The sequence below is a fragment of the Nothobranchius furzeri genome, chromosome 3 (genome assembly GCF_043380555.1).
Source record: "Nothobranchius furzeri strain GRZ-AD chromosome 3, NfurGRZ-RIMD1, whole genome shotgun sequence".
In the NCBI taxonomy this organism is placed as follows: Eukaryota; Metazoa; Chordata; class Actinopteri; order Cyprinodontiformes; family Nothobranchiidae; genus Nothobranchius; species Nothobranchius furzeri.
Genome location: NC_091743.1, coordinates 65,092,582 through 65,116,012, shown reverse-complemented (window position 1 = coordinate 65,116,012; position 23,431 = coordinate 65,092,582). Strand labels below are relative to the sequence as shown.

At 42.3% G+C, this 23,431-nt stretch overlaps 1 protein-coding gene across 1 annotated transcript; it reads right to left on the bottom strand.

Annotated features, from left to right (window-relative positions):
* Positions 1 to 3,987: 3,987 nt before the first annotated feature.
* mst1 (macrophage stimulating 1) lies at positions 3,988 to 23,384 on the bottom strand. The gene is made up of 18 exons (XM_015958975.3): positions 23,099 to 23,384; positions 22,571 to 22,715; positions 19,523 to 19,638; positions 19,314 to 19,428; positions 18,818 to 18,954; positions 18,245 to 18,365; positions 16,533 to 16,651; positions 11,412 to 11,586; positions 10,369 to 10,499; positions 10,072 to 10,174; positions 9,784 to 9,920; positions 9,675 to 9,707; positions 9,478 to 9,592; positions 9,313 to 9,390; positions 7,072 to 7,218; positions 6,879 to 6,985; positions 6,497 to 6,636; positions 3,988 to 4,469 (listed from the first exon to the last, which is right to left on the bottom strand). Exons 1-18 carry the CDS (start codon positions 23,145 to 23,147, stop codon positions 4,308 to 4,310), a joined length of 2,130 nt encoding a protein of 709 aa, XP_015814461.1. The 5' UTR covers positions 23,148 to 23,384; the 3' UTR covers positions 3,988 to 4,307.
* Positions 23,385 to 23,431: the final 47 nt, after the last annotated feature.

Genomic DNA, 23,431 nt, shown 5'->3' with positions numbered 1-23,431 from the left:
ATGTTTCAAGACAGAGCGAGGGTAGGAGGGTTGAAACAGAGGACCCCGCCCCGAGCAGCTCACTGGACCACCCACTTGAGAGGGAAAAAAAGGGGGGAGAGAGAAATACGGGCAAACTGGAGGGTCTGGTTCCGGGGTTCACAGAGTGGGGGTCTGGAGGAGGAAGGGGAGGAGGAGGAGGAGGAGGAAGAGAGGGGGCTGGGAAGTTCCCCAAAGAAGGGAGGAAAAAGGTTGCTTCTGTAGAAATCATAGTGAGAGCAGACAGTCTGCACAGCTTCAAGCAGAGGTTTCACTCATTTTCCCTGCTGTTATCTCCCCACCTACGACAGACAGACACAAGATCATTAACTCTGCAAGTCATAAAGGACTGTTGTATCAAAGAAAGGCAAAATCTCCAGAGCAACAACCTGTTGCGTGTTTGTGAATCTGGACTCAAGTTGGCCCAGTCAGTCATGTTCCTCAAAAGCATGAAGGCAAAATAAAATGTTCACAGCTATTCATCAAAAGCCACACTATGTGTCTCATTAATATGCATTTTTAATTGTTAATTATCTTGAAAATATGAATGCCTCACATGTAAAAATTAAAAAAATAAAGCCTGCGCTTGTTTTCATTAAACATTTCTGTTTTAGCTCATGCTTACTATCTTTTCCCCCTTTCTTTGTTCTTCTGAAATCCTTTACGTTTACACAGACTGATAAATTGAGATGAAAAGGTTCAGACCATGGTGAGCACACATTCCAGGGACGGCTAAAGCTGAACCTCTCATGGAGTCATGTCAGGTGAGCGTTCTGGCATGAGACCAGAATATAAAGCTTTAGGTTGCAAAGATGAAGCACAAACATCAGTTTGAACCGTTTCTGCAGCTTAAGTTTCATAATGAAATTCAGAAATATCTCAATATTACACAACAGCCATAGAAAGCATGACTCAAATGGCTTTTATCGTAATGGAGCTACATGTTGTCTCAGGTTGTTATGAGGTTGCACGAAATATACAAAGAAAACATTTTCATGTTGTTGTGAGAACATTAACTTAAAAAAAATTCAAAAAGTTTCCCAGAAGTTTAGGGAAACATTGCTGAGAACCCCGTAGTCATATTTAAATAGAATTTGTCATCTTTTATAAGTATTACTAATTGAACGTAATGAGAAAAACCATCAGTTCTTCACATTCAAACCATCCGTTTCAGTTTACAGACTATATTTGTTTCTGTTCCTGCACAAAACCGACACGAGTGAAGCATTGGTGCAGAAATCAACAAGAAAAAGACATGGAAGAGGGAGAAAAGGTGGGGAGATGGGGGAGGGTATTTATGAGAGACATTCTGAGTGTATGTGTGTGAGAGAGAGTTCAGTGGCCCTCTGCAGTCTGAGATTCGGTCGGACTCTGATCTTGAGGTTTATTTAAGCTGAATTCCGTGGGCTCATCAGGAGCGGGTTACAAAAATCCTACTATAGAACAAGAAAGAATGTGCAGCGCATACAGTTCTGCATAAGGCACAAAGGCATGTCTTTAGAGGTGGGGGCAGGCATCAAAAGACAGGCAGAGGAGGGATTTCTTTTTAGAGGGCTGGGGGTAAAGAATGTATTTTGGAGCTCCATTCAATGCCAAGGTGAAGCAGGGGACCTGTACAGTTTTGTGGTAATGGGTGCATTTATGTGGGACGTTCGGACCTTTAAACCGCTTTAAACTTCAGCTTCTCAGCTGCTGGGGGTTAATTGGCTCCTCTGAACCAGAGGTGCTGCAATTCGTTTGATATTTCCATTTAAATCTTTTCTTAAAAAGGTGTTTCATCACTGATTTTGCAAGTGTGTCAAAGCAACTTACAAAGCAGTTACCAATAGGCAGTTAGGCTAAAGTCTGATGTGCACCATCTGCGTGGGTACGGAGACACGCAACTCTATGATGCATCGACACAAGGGCTCTGCGGCAGGCCCACAGAGGCTGACATAGACATGCCAAATTTTTTTCTGTCCATTGAAAGTGATGGAGACCGCAAGGCTGCGATTGGTTAGGACACCACTTCTTTTAAATTTGTCAACAGCAGCGCCATTTCCCTTTTAAAAAGATAAAACGAGTACCAATGGTATCTAGTGGCAGACACTGAGCAGATCGGACAACGTCTCGCAGAAAAAGTCAGACAATACGAATGTTTATATACCCGTGACTGATGGAGTACAAAGATCCACATTAAACTTTTTGTTTGTGGAGGGAAATGATGAGAAACCTGGGGTTAGAGGTTGCTGACTACATGAAGAAGTGGAGAAAATGTGGGACAAATTTGCCAGTATTAAAAAGTGACTGAAATACTTAAGTACAGTAAAAACATCCAATAGTAGATAGACTATCCTGGGCCAGAGACATGACTGCAATGGTGGCATGATACCCTCCAAAAAGTGCTATCCCCTCTGTTGGCAGGGCATTGCTGTGCAACAAATCCCCCCAGGCAAAGGAGAATGCCTCCGTGCAGTATAAAAAAGGGACTTATCAATAAACTAAAGATCTAAAGATGTTTGTGAAGAGATAGGATTTCAAGAGTTTCTTGGAGATGGACAGGATTTCAAGAGTTTCTTGGAGATGGACAGAGATGCCCCTGATCTGGTAGTTCCTAGCAGGTCATTCAAAAATTTTTGAACTATACACGAACAACATCTGGATTGTCTTGATTTGTGATGTCAGCACTGCTAGGTGACAACTCATTGATGACCCAAATGATCGAATCCAATTGTAAGTCTTTGCAGGAGGAATTAGATGGAAGCCATTCCAGTCAGGACACAGTACAAACTGAGAGTCCAGTTAGGACATTGTTGTAGTCAAGACTGGAGATGACTGAGGTGGGCAATCACTTGAGGGCCACTCTCCAGCATCTTTTGTTTCCCTGCTTCAACATGTCTGGTTTTAATGAGCAAATAACAGACGTTTCCGGAGGGACCACAACTAAAAAAGGGAGCAGGGAAACAAATGAAACATCCTGGATAGTGGTCCTCGAGGACCAGAGTTGTCCACCCCTGCCATAGACTGCAGGACTAGATGGCATATTGTGTTCAGTACATTGTACGTTACACAATGTATGAATGAGCAACAGACGCAACATGGTCTTAAAAGGTCAGCTGGTCATCAATCCCAAAATTTAAACTATATTTGATGGAGCAAGATATTTAGATGAATTTTGCATTGAAACCTTGTGCTGTAGGGTTGGTTTGGCTGGGAAGAGAAGCAGTTCCATCCAGAGAGGTTTAGTTGGAGGTGGTGGGCCTTTCTGCATCTCGATGTCAGCGAGACATTGAGGGTTCATGTTGAGACTGTGTAGTTGTCAGAAGTTAATATCAGATAAAGCTGAGCATCGTCAGCATAGCAGTGGTTGAATTCAGTGTGAGGAATTATGAATTTAGAAGATTCCCAATGGTTTGGTTCACAAGTGAGGGGAGGAGGAAGTGGGAGATCAACAAATAGATCAGAGCAGTGATGCAGATGATAAACCGGTTGGTTTTGATGTAGAGCCAGAAGCCAGAAAAAAAAGCTTTAAATTTACCAGGTGATCTTTGTCCCAATCCTCAACAATGGTCATGAGCTGTGGGAAATGACAAAATAAATAAATAAATAAATAAAGATCGCAAATAAATACGGCCAAATTTAGTCTTCTCCATCTGGTGGCCGGACTCAACTTTAGAGATAGTGTGAAGAGGTCCGACATTCAGGAGAGACTCAGAGTGGTCGCTGCTCCTATATGTCGAGAGGAGCCAGAGGAGGTTGTTTGGGTATTTGGTGAGAACGCCCCCCGGACGCCACCCAGGGCAGGTGTTTCAGGCATGTCCTGGAGGGATCCCTGTCGGAGGGATTACATCTCCACTTTGGCCAGGGAATGCCTGGGGACGGAGCTTGTGGAGTTTGGGAAAGGGAGGTTTGGGCACCTCTGCCGGAGCTGCTACCCTGCGACCCAGAGCCAGAATATACGAGTGAAAACAGACAGTAGGAGGACAATAGTTAAGTTAGAGGCAGATGAAAAATGTTTATTTGACCACAACTCAGTCAAGAACGAAAGCAGCAGTGGTGATATACAATAAAAGCTCATGGGTAAGTTACAACAGTAATAAACAGAACACATCTTGAAACATAAAAATAGAATTCCCTAACGATTATGTGCAAAAAACAAAAGAAAAAAAAAGTGACACATACGTCTCTTCAGTCTTATTAATCAACCATCATCATCCGACTGTACATTTTGATATTAAATTCTTGCAACATCTGAGATAAAAAAAAAAAGGTTGTATTGTTTCTGATGGCTTTGATCAGTTCTGAGTTCTTTAAGCCATTTCCATGACCTTCTTGATCCAGTCCACGTACACAGAGACCCGGATGAAGATGTTGGGCTGCCCCGGGTGTCCACAGCGCCTCATGGGGATGATCACACCCTCGAGTACCCAGCAGTCAGCGTTCTGACACGCCAGCGGGCCGCCATAGTCTCTCTGCAGACACACAGCAACAACAGTCCGGAGTCATTATTTGTCTTTGTTATGACTGCCTGTCACGGCTCACGTTGGAAACCAGTTCACTTACACTGTCCATATGGTGAAAGTGCTTGATTTACAGGCGCTTATAAATAACTGTGTTCTTTTCTCAAGAGATTTAAATCACAAGAGGAGTTTCTTTATGCATTTGAGGCATTAATTTATAACACTTCACATGCATTGATTTGTGTCACTCAAGGAAAAGTTTTGTTTTGAAAAACGCATTTGTTCACATTTTTCTGAGTTATTTTTTTAACTTTAAGTTCAACATGAAGCCACAGCTCTCCTCTAGTTTGTTTAGCTCTGCTTAAAGTGAATTGATAGGCTATTTTTGGGTGTGTATTTTTTTTTGTAAAAATCATAAATAACCTTACTTTTTGATATGCATGACCTGTGAAATGGAAAACGTGAGCTGTTTCACAACAGCATCAGTGCTCCATTGATTTGGGACCATTTGGGCAAGACATTGTTGCCAGTGAACCAAATCTTGCAGCAAAATTAAAGCATTGCTCCTCCAGCTGCTTTTTAAAAATACACAATGACAATTATTCACTATTTCTAAAAATAATCTGTAAATGGGGGCTTCATGGTGGCACAGTTGATAGCACTGTTGACTTGCACCAGAAAGATCACAGGCTCAAATTCGGGTTGCAGTTTCCTCCTAGCCTAGTCAACTGGGCTAAATTCCTGCCTTGCAAAGTTATTCAGTTAGTCTGGCTTGCCAGGCTAGTTTCCTTCCAGACAAGATGGGATAAATCCCATAATTTTGTAGGAAACAACGGACGATGATGTAAAGCAGGCATGTTCAAAGTGCGGTGCAGGGGCCATTGGTGGCCCTCAGAGTGATTTTCTCCATCCCCCAACTGAATTTCTAGAATTTTCTGGAATTGTGTCCCCATGTAGACAGTTTTTGAAATTTTTATGTTCAGATTTTTACTAATATGAGGCTTATTGATGAGCTGCAAAAAATGCTTTCACTATACAGGTGTTTTTGCTTTAAAAAAGATCAAATTTTTGTGGCACATTTAACCCTCCCACTGTCCTAATGGGTGTGACCCCGCGAGGAAAGTTGACCATTGAGCAGGGTTGATGGTTTATCCCTTGGGTCCACGTGGCAGGAGTGAGGAATGAGCACCACCTCACCCCTACGTGGACCTCAAGGGATAAACCATCAATCCTGCTCAGTGGTCAACTTTCCTCGCGGGGTCACCCATAAAGACAGTGGGAGGGTTAAAAGGATGAAAAGGCTTATGAAATAATGTTACTTGAATCATTATGGATACTGGGACATTGGAACAGTTTTACACTGACGCTTTTAGCTGCAGCCACAGGGAAACTTGAAAGACTAGAATTTGGTGCATAAGTCTATTTGTGTCCTTAACTCAACTTAGACTGAGAGACCATCTAAAGGCCCAGGAACCCTTTGCAGTTGTCTTGGATTAGCTGATTAAAGTGTGACATTTCTAGAATATTAAACCTCTTCACAATATTCTAACGGTCTAATGGTCAATATTCTAATAGATTTTGAATTTTTGGTTTTCATTAGCTGTAAGCCATAATCCTCACAATTACAACAAATAAAGGCTTGAAATGTCTCACTTTGCATGTAATGAGTCTATCATATTACTTTCTCTTAAGATGAATCACTGAAATAAATGAACATCTGCACAAAACTGAAATATTTCATGTTTCATCCATATCCTATTCGTCATTTTTACGCAGAAACAAACTTCTGTAAAATATGTTTTAGGGAAAAAAGGCAGAAAAATGTTCCCCAATCCTGAGATTGGCTTTGTTTGAAAGGTTTGCTGGCCTATTGGTTTATGTAAAGCAAAATCAGCAAAGCTCTGATTTCTCAAGTTTAGTAAACATTTAAGAAAAAAGTCAGTGTTGGTGAAGTTTGAAGTGTATTTTTGAACTAAATGTGCTGAAATCTCTTAGAAAACTGTAAAACGGATCAGTTTTTTTGTCCTACAGTTGCTTACCTCACAGGCACCTACTCCACCATGGAAAGAGTTTGTGCACATCTCGTTTTCACGAACCCGACCCCTGAAGTATTTGTTGCACTCCTTGTTACTAATAACGGGTATCTGCGCCACGTTCAGGACAGTCTCATCTCCTGTCCCTGAATGAAAGCAGCGACAAAAAGAGGCAAATGCAAGTAAAGTTCTAAGAAACCTGGAGGCAAAAGGTGCCAATTTTTTGATTGACTGATTGTGGAAATAGAGACGCAATCTGTTGCTGAACTCAGGACCCCTCGTTTTTTGAAGGGAAGAAACAAAATGCTCATCTGGATTAAGTCATCTTTTTCTCTTCATGTAACTTGTAGCTGAAATGAGTGCAGATCATCCTCTCCAAAGAGGTTACCTTTCGTTTCACCCCATCCTGCAATTTCACAGACTGTCGACTCTGGGACTATGTAGCGCTCAGGAGGGAGGCAGATCTGAGAGACGCGCTCATTGATCTGGGCAGGACTGTAGACAAAAATAAGACATAGTCAGGGGCAATAAAACAAGTGTGTGTGTGTGTGTGTGTGTGTGTGTATGTGTGTAAAACTCACGATTCCAGCTGTAGCATGACCAGCTGAGACTCAGATGGTCCACACACAATCTTGGTGAGAGGGATGGTTTGCACATCCGGCTCTCCTTCTTGTGGGTCACGGTAAAGAGTTCCCATCCTGGCAGAGTACCCGGGCAGGTCCACGTAGCTGTGCAAGCAGATAATCTTAAAGATCTGACAAAAACACATCTGTAACATGCTTTTGAGAACTTTGGTCCTTTTTTATGTTATCAAGCTTAAATAAAGTCCTCCAAAGCTGAATTTAGAGACTTTTAGTTTTTTGTTGACTTTTAAACATAAACTGATTTCATTCTTCAAGCTACGGGAAGCTCGTTTAATCAATGCATTAGCAGTTCCTCTGGTATGAATGCAAGCTGTACTCAGGGCAAAAGGAAAAAGGCCCAGAATAGCTTGTTTGAGCACAGACAAGTCTGCTACAGAGAGTGACACCAGACAGCAGGTTTTTGAGTCCTGCTTTGCTGTGTCTGGCATTACCGTGTGTGTGTGTGTGTGTGTGTGTGTGTGTGTGTGTGTGTGTGTGTGTGTGTGTGTGCTCCTCACAGCAGTGAGAAAAACGACTTCAGGCCAAGACTCATTAACTCTACATCATCCAGAATAATAATGAATCGTGCATGCACGAAACCCCCTGCTGGCTGAATATATCCACCAATCGGAGGTTCCCCCTAACGGGAGGTGTGAATTTGAGCCGGCCAATCAGTCAGCAGTGGGCATGTTGGACCTGTTCAGCTCTGGCAGATTGCATTGGGAAGAGGGCTGAAAAGATGTCTGGTTGGGCATGGAAAATTACCGGACTCCCCATATGTGGACACTCGCTATGCTATCCAGAGCCAATGCTGCTGTTTAGGTGCCACTGGACATCTTGCCTCGCATTGGATAAGAGCAATGTGACTCTACCACCAATCTCCAACATGGATGTTTTATCTTCACCAATAACAAGCCTGGAGGTGTTTTTCTGCGTGGTGGAAATGCTAACAGCTTAGCCTCTTCTAGCCGAGACATTCTCTGCTGATTCCTGGACCATGGAACAACAGCCTTCCCTGTCACGAGTCAAGCTCTTTGAATCCCATCAATGTTATTTGACATAGATCTATCAGGATTTTCAAATCCGAGAGTTTCACCATCTATTTTCTATCAGAAGCTAATGCAGGAGATTGGTATAGGAGACTATTTTCATGTTCAGCCTGCATGAAAAACTCACGGTGACTGGTTATAATCAAATATAATCAGTGAAAATTTTTTTTCAGTGAGCCACACCTTTGTAACGCAGAAAGAAACACTGAATTTTCTCTAAAGCAGAAATAAAAAGTTACAGGGGTGGAATCATGCCCTTTAGTTGTGAGTGACCAAGAGTACTACCATAAAACATAAATAAAAAATCCTCATGTGAAGACATGCTGCTCTTTAGTTATATTTTCAGTTCAATGTAGACTTATCTAGGAGAGTTGCTTTTGACATGTCAATTTTAATTTTTCAGTTATATTTCAAACTATTTATGGCTCCAAAATAGTGTTTTTATGATTATGTAGTCTTGCAAATCCAAAGTGCCTATAGGTTGAACTGAATGTAGTAAAAGATCTCAAAAAGTCCTTTTTCACTTTCATTCAATCATTTTTCTTAAAGAAGACAAATTACGCAAAATTCACCTTTTGCATATTTGTGTGCTGCCATGTCTACGAACACTCTAAAAGTGAAAAAACCCATCCATCCGTTGTCGGTCAGTGTTTGGTTTTATGAGTATAAAATAAGCAGTTTCCAAAGGTCTCCATTTGTGATGTCACAAACTAGCAAAGAACCACCTCCCTTTTGAAGGACTGGCTCTACTCTGAGTCACTCTTGAAAATCGGAGCTTCTTAGCTTATAGCAGCCTGAGCAGGGGAAGTGTAGGTGTAGCCAGCTCCAGCTTGTTTGCATAAAAGGGACAGAACGGCTTATCCTGGAAGGTACTGAAACTGTTAAAACTACTTAAATTGCTTCATGCAAGGGGGATTTTGGGCAAAGAACTTTATGAACGTGTTTTGGATTGACCACAGAACTATTTTAACTTAAGTCATAAAATGTCCCCTTTAAATATTTATGATTTCAGAATGTATAAAGCCATCAGATAATTGGAACACTGGAGTGTGTTGTTTCAGTCCCATCCCTGCCATTGTTTGCATTAAGTGTGTTCAAGCATGATTTTCCTAGCTGAAACTTTAACGAGAGGTGGTTTTATCAGAGCTACCAGGAGGAGAAACACTGCTTGGTGCTGATCACCCATCTGGGATTCACCAGTGATCCTCCGCAGAAGTGGTTTCCCTTCCTGCACACAAATAGGTCAGAGGTCACTCACCGTGCAACAGAGTGTTTTGATAGTCCATCAGCAAATGCCATCAGCTGTCAGCCTGACCTGTCTCTGAGGCTCACGGTCCACGGCGAGTTCCCAGGAACCCCACTCACAATGCGCATCCTTGTAGGCAGGAAGCGAGCGTCTCTCTTTCCACACTCGCTGAACTCCACGTTCTCTGCATTCACAAAAACACGGAAGATCACTGCTACAGTCTGGACTCGGGAAGAGATTCTGCTCCATGTTGTCTACAGACTCACCTACTGGTTCTGTCAGGGATACTTTCTCTCCAGCTGTTTGAAGACAACACATCTGTTTATCTGCATGTCAGGAACCAGGGGCTCTGGATCCATTTGCTTAAGTATTTACCACACTGTTTTATGGCGCAGTAGTCAAACTCAGTTTTAGGGTCGGAGGTGTAGCACCAGGGTCCGTGCTGGTCCCCATCTGGGTTTCGACAGTAATTCTCTGTTAGATTGGCCTCTGGGTGAGTTTGTGGGTTTATCCTGTAAAATCACACAAATCTCTGCTTAGAATTTGATCAGTATTTATAAACTGAATTTTAATGCAAAACTAGAGATGATAAATGCATTAAATGATTATTTATTTAGCTAAAATGAAAAAAAAAAGTTTATAAGGTGTAAAAGATTACAGTACTTGGTTTGGTGAGGCGTGTTAATGTTCCAGTTCTGGCAGGTGACCCCTTTACGAGTTTTACGGACAACTCCTCTATAGTTTTTTCCATTTTCCTGGTAGCAGTCTGCAAGTACAGAAAGTCTAGTCTATTAGTATTCAAATGATCAGATAAGCGGGCTAAAATAACGTTTCAATAGTCAGGCTTACAGGACTTCATTTCTACAGCTTTGGACACTCTATCACTTACATTCACATCTTTATCGAAATGATTTATGCTGGATTCAAATCTGGGCTCAAAACTGAATAATTAACTTCTACCTTCTGCTTCTATGTCGTCTGCACAGCGTTTGATCTGCAGGCAGAGAGCCGTTCTCATCTCTGGCACGGAGGTGAAGCACCACGGAGCCTCTGAACCATCTGGGTTCCTGCAGTAGTTCTCCTCTAAACCTCTGGATGATATTCAAAACAAAATATTGAGATCAATCTAACATATGACACAGAAATAATCTGCCTGTGCTGATTAGACGTGCAAAGCAGGGGAGGTTCTAGGCTAACATTAGAGGGGGCCAGGCTGGGGCCAGCCGCTGTCTTAGAAAGGCATGTTTGTAAGAAAACATTAAAAACATGCTTTAAGTATTTTATTTTTCAGTAATAAATTGTAACAATATAGTCACAGTAATTCAGTTACAGTTACTTTAGATTAAAAAGATTTTCAATTAGTTCTAGAATGCTACTATGTTGCAAGACATGCATAAACCAGAGTTATTTATCTCAGTGACACCATGAAATATTTGTCTAAATATCTCATTTGAATTCCAGATAAATGTATTCACATGCTTTGGGTCTGCATCTTGTTAAATTTTCACAAAAAATTATGACTTCATGGCTCCACCCTCAGCAGAGAGGCGGGGGTGGGGGAGCAATTTTGCTGTCAAGGTGGCACTGGACCCCCTGGATCTACCCTAGAACCACCCCTGGTGCAGAGATTGCCCTGAAATTGTGGCTGGTTTTAATATAGCAGGTAATCAGTGCCAACATGATGAAAAAACACCAAAACTTAATATTCACTGTGGGTGATTTTAAAGCAGGTGGAAAGGTCTGGCGGGGCAAATGTGGCCTGCATGCCACCAGTTGAGGTTCACTGCTTTAGAGTCTCTAATCTAGCAAGAGGAAACTGGAGAAGACCCACACAAAGAGAACGTGCAAACTCCATGCAGGTGGGGTTTGAACCTACAACTTTACTTTACTGTCAAGAAAAAGTGCAACTGCACCACAATGCAGTCCTCAAAATCCAACATTTTGATCTAAATACTAAATAGCCAGCAGAGCCTTTTTGGACCTTGAAAAACAAAAGGACTAACTTGCACTCGTATGTGTTTGGGTAGAAGGGGTGCTGATGAGGAGCCTGGGCGTCCCAGCGCTGACAGGGGATTCCTGATGTCGTCTCGTTAACTTTCCCACGGTAATCCTCCCCGCGACCACGGAAACAGTTGGTGGTGAAGCTGGATCGTTGCCTCTTCTCCACCTGAACTTCAGCTGAGCACATAACAAATGGGATCAGAACTTTCACACCATCATAAACAAATTTGTTTTACATTTTTTATTTTGGAAAAAAAATGAAGACAATGCAACATGTGGCTGCTATACTGAAAAGTAACCGCAAGGTTTTACGTAAAAAATCATGGAAGATTTAAAAAATACGATATGCATAAATATGCTACTATAGGGTCTTGGCTCTACTCAGATTAGCCATTAGTTTATCAGTCCTGTCAGATAAACAGTTTAGAGGAACAGAGCAAAGTAATTATTTATAACTTTTTCACAGAAAAAACTTTCAAAATGATCAGAAAATAATTTTAAAGCTTTTATGTTTGAGATGAGAAACTTTTGTTTCAGTTTTATTGTTGTAAAAATGACTATAGAACAACAAAATGTATCACGTTGTTGAAATAGCCAGTATTGATCAAAGCGTCTCTCACAGACCCAGAGTGAATGAGGTTATTAAATGTCACCACTAGATGACAGCCTTTTACAGTGTACTCTGCCTCAATAATTATTATTTTTTTATTTACTAGAAAAGCCCAAGGTTGCACAATCATGATGAAAGCTATCCATCCAATCAAGTCAGGCTACAGTTTGGATTGATTTTATTTTATTTTATTTTTTAACCGTGTCCTGTCTGGCTGTGAAGCAAACAGAATTGATGTCTGAATGCTGGTAACAAGCCTTACAGATCTACTCTCAGGTGGAGCATCAAAGCGTCTGCTTTTAATGTCACACCTGATACTTAAAACTTTACTGTTATTGAATGCTTTGTGATTCCGACCAGACACGAAGTCAGAGGTGAAAGTAAAAGGAAAAGACAAAAGGTGGAGAGAGAGAGAGGGGGGGGGGGGGGGGCACAAAAATAAACAATAATGAACAAGAGTCTGCTTCTAGACCTGCAGAAAGAGATAGAATAGAAAAAAATGGGACACACAACAATACATCAGGAGCAAGCTATCACCGCGTCAACCTGATGATGAAATATAAAATCAACATTGTTTAAATGAACAATCACACGATAATTAATCATAGTGCATTTAGTGGCAACGACAGCCTTAAGACATGTGTTGAACGTGCCCAAGCCCATACTTTGAGAGCACCATGTGAGCACCTGTGTGTGTACATGCGCTTGTTTATGTAAGGTTTCTCTATAAAAGTGTCTAATAGAGAGTGTGAGGGACCACAGATCTGCCCCCCAAAGATGTGTAGGAGACGGGGGGAGCTCCAAGTCCCAGAGATCTAGGCGCTGCCCCAGAACACAGGAACCCAAAGGAGACTGCAACCAGAAAGGCCCCCGCCCCCCTCAAGAGGCACAGAGGATCGCCCCGGGGGGCCACAACCATCAGCCAGCAGAGTCCCGGGAGATATCAGCGGCAAGCCCACAAGCCCGCCCGCAGCCTCCCACCCCCTAGTCGGCCGAGCCCGGGACCCAGCGACCCGGGACCCAAGGGCGACCACCCCCGCTGGGGACCCAGCAGAGCCCAGGGACCCAGACCCCACCAGGCAGCCACTGGGATTGATCAGGTAGACGCCAAACATCTTAAACCCCCTGACCCAGGAGCCACGAACACTCAGGCAGACCAAGGCACCACACTCCACACCAGGTGTGGCAGGGGGAGGGGAGACAAAGATCTATATAATCAAAAGAAGTCCCAGGAGAAGAGAGGAGTCAAAGGCCCCACCTGACATATACAGTCATACACAAACACAGTCACACACTCCCTCCCTCATGCTCACACATACACACACAACCAAAGACTTACAAAAATGCACGCCGGACACCCACTCATGCTCCCCATACACACCCTATTCACTCTGGTCCCGGTACTGCTGCACATGGGGTACAACCATCACCGGTTCCCAGAGTTTGATCCTTTCTGCTGGGGTGCTGATGAGCAGGCTCCCCCGCCCAACCCTGAGCACAGCAACCCACCACCCCAGACCCCAACCAGACGGCCAGATCTCCCTCCTTGCCTCCAGCCCCAGGAAGCCAAGCAACAACAGAGGTGTGCTAAGACCCCTAGTCTCCCTCCACCTGCTCCAATATAGTGTTGTGTGTTGATGAGGTGTATTCCATGGCTGTGGTGAGCGGGCAGTGCGGGCATTGTCTGGCCTATGCCAGCTGATGCCACCGCACCTCCCCACTTGCACCCACAGCCCTTGGTGTCTAAGTGCAGTTTAAAATTGGAAGTGGGCACCGACACTTGGGAGGAGGCTGAGAAATCCCCCTGCCAAGTGTCGTTGAGTGTGTTCACTCCCAAGCCCCTAAGCGTGTGTTTGCGTGGAGTGTCGTCGGTGGAAAGGTATAAGGTGGAAATAAAATTGGGGGGCAAGTTGCCACAGGAATGCAGAAATGGGGTCCATACCCGCACTCCCTGACTTGTCCACCCCCCAAGGTCCTATGTGCATGTTTGTTTGATGATATGAGGGAGCAGGAGGAGAAAAATATGCGGGGATGAGGAGGAATGACTGGTTGGGCTTAGCCCTCCAGGGAGCCAGCTCCCCCACTGGCCCCAATAGGCACCTCTGTTGTCAAAATGCCACCCAGGGCATGGAGACCCCAGCCCATCCTGCCAGGGCCCAAAGCAGCAGCATTGCAGAGCCTCACGGAGTCTGAGGGCACCAACCCAGCCCCACCCCAGCAGAATATCTATGCCCATCCCTGCATTTGCACAACTTCCAGAATATATAAGACATAGAACATCCAGGTAAGGTTTGGTCCTCCCCCTCCTGGACCTCCCCCTCCCCTGTGATGGGACAGCAGAGGAGCCAAGGTCTACCTGAGGCCCCTGAACCCAGGCCAGGCACTGCTGCGTGTTCCTGCCTTCTTCCCGGCAGCATACATGTCAGGACCCGACCCCAAGGCCCCGCCCAGATCCCCACACGGGGCCGGCCACCCCCACACCCCGAGCCCCCAGGCCCCCACCCAGACCCGCCCAGGGGCAATGCAGCTGCCAGGCAGTGACCCATGGCCACCGCCAAGACCTCCAAGGGGCCCCACTCACAACCGCCAGCAGTCCACCCCCCGAGGCAACCCAAGCACCTCCAGAGGGGGCGACAGCCCCCCAGTCCCAGACACCCCCCAGTGAACCCACCTCCAGGGAACATCCGGATACTCCAAACTCAGACCCTCCACCCCCCAACCCACATCATCCCGCAGGACAATATCAATGGTCCCCATCATCGCTATGTGATGGAACCGATCAAAGGAGCCCAGAGAGATTGATTTGAAGTGGAAGCAGAGGCTATATCAAGTGTAATATGATCTAACAAAAGATTTCTATACTGGTTAATGCAGAGAGTATCTCTATTTTCCAATTCAAGAGGATAGTTTTCTTAGCGATGCATATGGCAGTCAGAACCACGTGAACCAAAGATGTTTCAATCGGGACATCGTCCAGGTTTCCCAGTAATCAAAGAGAGGGGTAAGTTGGGAAATGACATTTCAGACATTTTGACAGATCCTCACATACTCTACCCCAAAATTCCTGGACAGGTGGGCAGGACCACAATGCGTGAATGTAATTGTCAGGAATGTTGTTTGTGCAGTGTGTACAGGTGTCAGATGACACAAACCCTATCTTGAACATCCGATGACCTGTATAGTGTACTCTGTGTAGAATTTTGTACTGAATTAATTGTAAATTGGAGTGTCTGATCATTTTAAAAGTTTTGAAACAAGTTTGGGACCAGAAGTTCTGGTCAAAGCTGACTGATGGATCCACCTCCCATTTTTCAATAGGGATTGCAATTTTATCGTCTATTTTGGACAGTGTCTTATAAACTTTAGACAGTAGTTTGGGGGGTTTGAGATTATAGAAGTCTAATACCATTGGTGGTGTTTGCAATTCTATTTTATTGAGCTTAAATTTTTGTTTGACTACAGATTTAATTTGGTGGTATTCTAAAAAGCTATTCTTATCCATTCCAAATTGGGAGACCATTCGATTAAATGGGATGAAGTCCAATCCTTCATATATGTGTTCCAGGTATAGGATCCCTTTATTTTTCCAGTCCAGAAGGTTCATCATTTGTTTTTTTTGCAAAATGTCAGGATTATTCCAGATAGGTGTGCGTCTGCATGGTACTAGTGAAGACTCTGTCATTTTAAGATACTCCCACCATGCTGTCAGAGAGGTGCTGATACTAACACTTTTGAAGCTTTCATGTTTTCTTATGCTTGAGCTAATAAACGGTAAGTCTGAAAGCTCCATCGTATTGCAAAGTGTCTGTTCTATATCTAACCAGGACTCATCTAGTGGGTTATCTTGCAACCATCTTGGTATATATTGCAGCCTGTTGGCTAAGAAATAATAATAAAAGTTGGGTAAATCCAGTCCTCCTCTGTCTTTGGTACAGTTTGGATTGATAAAATAATAAAAGCTTGATTTACCGTGAGAATGTGCAGAAACTGAGTTTAAACATCATCAGGCCATGTGAACGAAAGGGGTTTGCTTAATTAACCTCCACTGAACCAAAATCCCACAGAGAATTTTAATATTCTAATAAAAACCTATAAGATATCAGTGTTCTTCAGCTGGATTTGTTTTTAAGTAAAACAGAATCACTGGTATCACAAGTGTCACTTTTTCCCTCATTTTTTTGGAGAAACACTGAAATGATGACATTTCTGGGTGTAATTAGCAACATGATGAGTTGTGGTAAATCTGTTGTGTCTGAATCAAACAGCTTAGTATAACTTGTTTTTTTGGTGCAAACAGTGAAAGCAAATGACAAAATCAAAACAAGCTACAAGTTTAAGACTCACATTTTGATGCAGAAGACAAAAGTGCAAAGTCATTGTAATTCTGATTCAGTAGTTTCTCTGTTTGTTTTTTGTTGCAAAAAAAAAAGTCAGAATATTTTCCATTTTAGATGCAAACTGAAAACATGAACAATTGTCTTAGAAAAATAAAACAAAACAGAGTTGTTCTTACTGCATTTGCTGATGTCACAGTTCTCCCTCTCTGCTTCAGGATCTGTTGTGTAACACCACGGCACCGGAGAGGCGTCAGGGTTACGGCAGTAGTTATCATCTAAACTCTTATCAGGATACCTGAAAAGTGCAACTTCTGTAATTATTTGAAGCACAGTGATGCAAAAAAGTATGAAGTCAGAATCCTATTGTGCAAGTTCTCCCACTTAAAAATATGAAAGAAGCCTGTAATTTTCATCTATGAGAGAAAAAACGAGAAAAACAAATTCAGAAAATCACATTGACTGATTTAAAAAAAAAACAACAACACATATTTGCAAATTATGGTGGGAAATATGTTTTTGGTAAATAATGAAAGTCCATCTCAGTACTTTGTTATAAACCCTTTGTTGCCAATGACAGAGGTCAGACATTTTCTTTAAGTCTTCACAAGGTTTTCCCACATTGTTGCAGGTATTTTGGCCCATTCCTCCATGCAGATCTCCTTTAGAGAAGTGATGTTTTGTGGCTGTTGCTGGGCAACACAGACTTTCGACTCTTCCAAAGATTTTCTATGGGGCTGAGATTTGGAGACTGGCTAGGCCCCTCCTTCATTACCCGGGTAGTGCGTTTGGGATCATAGTCATGCTGAAAGACCCAACCATGTTTCATCTTCAATGCCCTCGCTGATTGAAGGCGGTTTATACTAAAAATCTGAGGATACATGGTCCCATTCATTCTTTGCTTTACGCGGATCAGTCATCCTGGTCCACTTGCAGAAAAACAGTCCCAAAGCATGATGCTTCCATCTCCATGCTTTACAGTAGGTATGGTGTTCTTTAGATGTCACTCAGCATTCTTTCTCCTCCAAACACGACGAGCAGAGTTATAACCAAAAGGTTCTATTTTGCTTTCATCTGACCATATGACATTCTCCCAAACCTCTTCTGAATCATCCAAATGCTGTCTAGCAAACTTCAGGCCTGCACATGTAATGGCTTAAGCAGGGGGACATGTCTGCAGGATTTGAGTCCCTGGTGGCGTAGTGTGTTACTGATGGTAGCCTTTGTAACTTTGGTCCCAGCTATCTGCAGGTTATTCACTAAGTCCCCCCATGTAGGTCAGGGATTATTGCTCACCGTTCTTGTGATCATTTTGACCCCACGGGGTGAGATATTTGCATGGAGCCCCAGATCGAGGGAGATCATCAGAGGTCTTGTATGTCTTCCATTTTCTAATAATTGCTCCCACCATTGATTTCTTCACACCATACCTACTGCAGATTCAGTCTTCCCAGCCTGGTGCAGCCCTACAATTTTGTTTCTGGTGTCCTTTGGCAGCTCTTTGGTCTTGGCAATAGTGGAGTTTGGAGTGTGACCGTTTGAGGTTGTGGACAGGTGTCTTTTACACTGATAACGAGTTACAACAGGTGCCATTAGGTAATGAGTGGAGGACAGAGGAGCTTGTCACAGAAGAAGTCACAGGTCTGTTAGATATATTACTCGTTTGTAGGAGACCAAATACTTGTTTTCCACCATAATTAGCAAATAAATTCTTTAAAAATTGGACAATGTGATTTTCTGGATTATTTTACTCATTTTATCTCATAGCTAAGTAGCTAAGGTATACCTATGATGAAAAATACAGGCCTCTCTCTGACTAAAAACTTTTTTTGCCCCACTGTAGGTACAGCCCGGATCATTAGACAGAAACATCTGAGGCTTAGTGACGTACTTCTCTGGTTGGTAGATGTGCTGGTGAGGGTACTGCTGGTCCCATCGCTGACACTCTTTGCCGGTAACTGTGTGATCTACCTGCCCTCTGTAGTCCTCTCCATTACATGTGATACACACCTCTGCACACATACCATAAAACATGAATATTTTAAGGTGGGTTCATGTGGAAAGGTTATGAACAACTAATATCTGACCTGTTGTGGACTGTTTTTTGAATCAACTTAGCTTTGATCAAACAGACAAGCTAAAGGCTAATACTTTGGTTTTCTGATGCACATGCAAATGCACTACAGTTGTGGCTGTGTATGTGATTATGGGATGGTATTTGCATGAGTGCAATTTTGGAGTTGTTCAAAGATGGCAAGGTGGAATTGGCCCTGATGATGTGACTAGTTACTAGCTTATCAATCCAGTCAGAGCTAATCTGTTTATTTCAAAAGAGATAGTTTTTGTCATGAGTTTTTTTGTTTTTATAAAACACACATTATCTGTTCCTTTAACATAAATTCTAACATTTCCAACAACGATTCCTCAAAAGAATCTATGAAAGTGAAGTGCTTTGTTTTCCTACCATCTTTACACTGGGGGGTGTTGCAGCTCTCATAGCGTCGTTCCGGGTCGGTCGTGTAGCACCACGGACCGATCCGATCCCCATCTGGGTTCCTGCAGTAGTTCAGCTCCAGACCGTTGGTGCCTGTGGGGGTCCACCTGAGATGAACCAGGTGCTTTCAGGTGTGTTGGACTCTCAAAGTGAACAGTTGTTATAATTTACATTAGAGAAGGTCAAACCCTTAGCTGTTGTTGAACACATTAACCTCAAATATTTAATCGCTCTTGATTTCTTATGTTTTGCTTCCAGGAAGCTTTCAAGAGTGTTTGCAGGTTTTTTTTTTATTTAAACTTAACTGATTTTTTCACTCAATTTCAGTTCTTACCCAGCAAAAACTGTGGAATATTTTGACACACTGTGCATTTTAAACTTTAAAGAAACTAGATCAAGAGAAGACAACCTCAAAGGGCATGGCAACTGTTTTTGGACATCTGTATCTTTATGAGTTCAGAGTCACCTGTGATCATGAGGAAACTTAGACCACCACTGTTGGCAGGTGAGTCCACTTTTTGTGGTGAAGACTTTCCCTCTGTAGTCTTCCCCTCTACCCACAATGCACTTTCTCACATAGACTTCACAAACAAAAAGAAAAGAAGAAAGAAAGGAGAAAAAAACTCAGATTCTGCTCAGCAGATATGAAACTCATCTCTGTACTGTGAGACTCACCTTTCTTCTCGTAAAGGTCACAGTTGACGTTTCTCTTCACCTCTGCATTGTTTCCGTCTGCCACCCAGGGCAGGTGTTTACAGGTGGCAGTCGGACGGGTCTCATAGTTAAACGCTCTGGAGACAATGAAAACTTAGAAGATGTGCTTGTTTTGTAAGTTTAAGAGCTTACAAATGGTCAGCTGTGATTTTTGTTTTTATAATTATGCTGCAGGCTACATCTTCACGTTGAATCATCCCGTTTAGCAGACAAGGCTGTGCGTGGTTGTGATTTCAGCTCACAGGGCAGTAATTAAAATGTTTAAGCTGACAGAAAGAGCTAAAACCAGCCTGGAAGAGGATGTGAGTGTGTGTGTGTGTGTGTGTGTGTGTGTGTGTGTGTGTGTGTGTGTGTGTAGCTTTTAGGATGGGCGGTTTGCCTCTCAACACGTCCTGCATGAGTGACAGAGTGATGAAGGCTAAACATTTTATTTTCCTCTGATGGGTGAGCACTCAGTTAAAACCAGACTAAAAAGATGCAACAAAAGGAATTTATTGAAAACGAGGAGGTGGATGTGACTGGTAAGGTCACAGCTGGGGTAAGTTGAGCACCAGTTTCATAACAACTTGTTCTAGGGGTGTATGGTAAATGAACTACATATCTAGGAATTAAGGCTGTTGCTATCAGCTTATGTTTTCTTTCCTAAGAAGATCAAACAAATTAACAAATGAAATTCATACATATATATATATATATATATATATATATATATATATATATATATATATATATATATATATATATATATACACACTGTGTATATGTATATATATATATATATATATATATATATATATATATATTTATATATATATAAATTCATACACCAACTTGCTTGGCCTATGTTAATCAAAAGATTATAATATTTATTTTTAAAGATTGAATTTAGTAGCAAAAGTTCTTTGTTAATTCAGAAGATCTAAAGATCTTTGCTTGTTCAGTGATCAATATACACCCACTCTGTTTATTTCAAGAAAGAGTCAAGTTTAAAAAGGTTAAGACATTTATTACTAAACAATTTAGACATGACAATTTAAAAGACAATAAATAAAAGACAATTTATAAAAGCTTTGGTATTACAAACAACCCTGTGTTTGGATGAATCTAAGGTGAAGTGTGTTTTGGTTGTGAGTGAAGCAATGTCTCAGAACGTGTATCTTGGAGAGAGGACGCGTTCTGGGTGAAAAAGCATTCGGTTTTGTCAATAAGCTAAGTTGTTCTTATTAAAGAGCATTCAGACGCAATCTGTGTTCTACCTCACCGTCAGGCGACCCTTGTCGTGGATCCGGACGTCAGAGGAGGACGTTGAACAGCCTCAGGGTACTGGGTCCGGTAGGGAATACCAATGGTACCGACTCGTTCCGGTCCTAGAGATGCCGCAGGCACACAGGTGGAATTGGTTTGCGTCTGCAGATTCTTAAGGAATCTCGTGGCATCAGCTTTGTTCTGTAGGTTTTGTTGTGTCGGAGCAATTTTGCCAGCGTGACAGAAATCGCTTTGTTGGTTAAAGAGTGTGGGCGGCCGTCCCAACTTCTCTAGAACTCACTCGCAACTGACGAGAGTTCTGTTTAAAAGATGGCTATTATCATTTCTAACGAATCAGGTTTTGACATGTAGAAAGAAGATTTAACAAACCCTCAGAAACACGCCTCCCTGAAGATAGAACGTTCTGGTGTTATGGGAAAAATCATGTGAGTGCAGTTACCTTTAACTTAGTTGCTGTGACGTGTGAGCTGACTAAGTGCACGATTCTTGTCATAGTTATACATGACTGATTATCATAAATAATTATTAACCAAAGAATAATAATTCATTTCAGTAATTAAACACAGTTATAATGAACCTTGATGATTGGCAGTAAAAAGAGTTTATTTAAACGATTCTTTTAAATCTTGAAATGTCCTCTTCTTGCTGTGGATGGAATAGCAGTTAGATAAGCAGACAGCTGCATAGATTAAAGGAGTAGTAGCAGACTTTAAGTCTTCTGTGAAGGACTATATTGCAGATTGGAGTTGTAGCCAGGGCAAGGTGACCCAGGCTGTGTATCTGACCTGTGAGTCTTAAAACCAGGCCATTACGTGACGTTACATCTCTGTTGCCAAATTAAACAAGTTTCCTAATCTTTAGGACTCAAACATGGAGATGTGCTTGGCTTTAAAGATCAAAATAAATCATTTTGGCAGCGCGGTTGATAGAATAATTATATATGTTTTCTTTATCATGCTTTATGCTTTTATTACATTTAAAGATTGTTTTCATTTATCATGTTTTATGCTTAAAGATTTTACCATTTGATGCTTAAACAGTTGCTGTATTGTTTTAAGCCCCCTCATGAGACTTTAAGAATACTGAATCTTGGTGACCCAAGGATGACCCAAGGAGATCTGGTGACCTGACAACTGCTGACTCGTGCAACTGTTTGCTACTCATCGTGTGATTAGACACTGAAAGTTCCTTGTGTAATAATGAATGCTCTTTGTTTGAAACTTGTAACAATTAAAAACTGAGAGTTGTGTTTTCCCCTCTCCCTTCAGATCAGCTCATCAGGCATGTAATAGGGAGCTCCCAGCTTGTAATAAATAGAGACGCTCGGATTCCAAAAGGCCAGAGTGGTGAGGGATTTCACACAGTGAGGTGGAGATCACACTGTGTTGACTGTCATTCTCAAGCTTAAAACAGAATTCTGACTTTAGTGTCTCTTTCCTTGTGTTGTGTTTTTTTTGGTGTCTTACGTGTTTAAACCTGACAGCGGTTTTGCAAACAGATCATTTGACCGCTCACATCGTGATTCCTCAGACAGTCCAAATGAAGGCCTACGACCCACGATTTATGAAAACACACTTCCATGAGTGCAGAAGAAAAATGCCCTCAACCTAAACCCTTGAAATAAATCTGTTTGGTGACATAAACTCAATGCTAAAAGCCATCAGAGGAAAAGGAAGCTGTTCAGATCCTACTGACGTTTTGAGACCAACTTATCTTGATCCAGCTTTTAATGGTTGTGTGTACCTGCAGTCCAGTGACTGTGAGCAGCGGGTGGCACAGTCCTCCAGGCTCAGACCCGGCAGCATCTGGACTCGAGCTACATTCCAGGGGCTCGGGACCAGCTCTCTGCCCTCAGAGCGCTGGAAGTCATTCAGCGGACTCCGGTGCCCTGTTCATGCACATCATCAGAACCGTGATGCACGTGTGGGTTAGAGTTAGACTGAGACCAGATCATTTCTGTGTGTAGGACATTGGTGGTACCAGCTGGAACATATTTGGGCATGAGCCTGCACACATAACCTTTGGACCAGGACTCTGGTGCTGCTGCTGTTTGTGTGATAGCAGAGGGCTTCAAATAAACAAACCCCAATGTTCGCTGATAAAATGTCCTTTTTTTACTCACATATAGAAAAGATCTCATTTTAAATCAAACTATCACAAAGAATACAGCCAGTTTCTATATATGTAAACTAACGTATCTATTTGAAAACAGTAAACTTAATAAAAAACAATTCAAATCAATGTAAATAATTGAAACAGAACGAGGCTTACCACAGACCAGTCCAGCAGCCAGAAGAAAACAGTGCAGAATCAGTTTCATTGCTGATTAACAGTTGATTTGGGTCTCTGTTTTGGTCAGATTAGATGGAAAACTTCTAGAATAAAGATTCGAACTAAAATAAATGCATCAAAATTACCAGGTGAGAAAAAGTAAATCTCCTGAAAGCTTCAGCAGGTTGTTGGGAATCTTCAGAGGAAAGTCAGAGAAGCAGAAATGGTGAATGAACCGTGAACACCTGAACACTCAGCTCTTTCCCAAACAGAGGATACATCCCCCAAACGCAGCCGGTCAATGCGCTTATTAATCATTAGTAAATACAATCA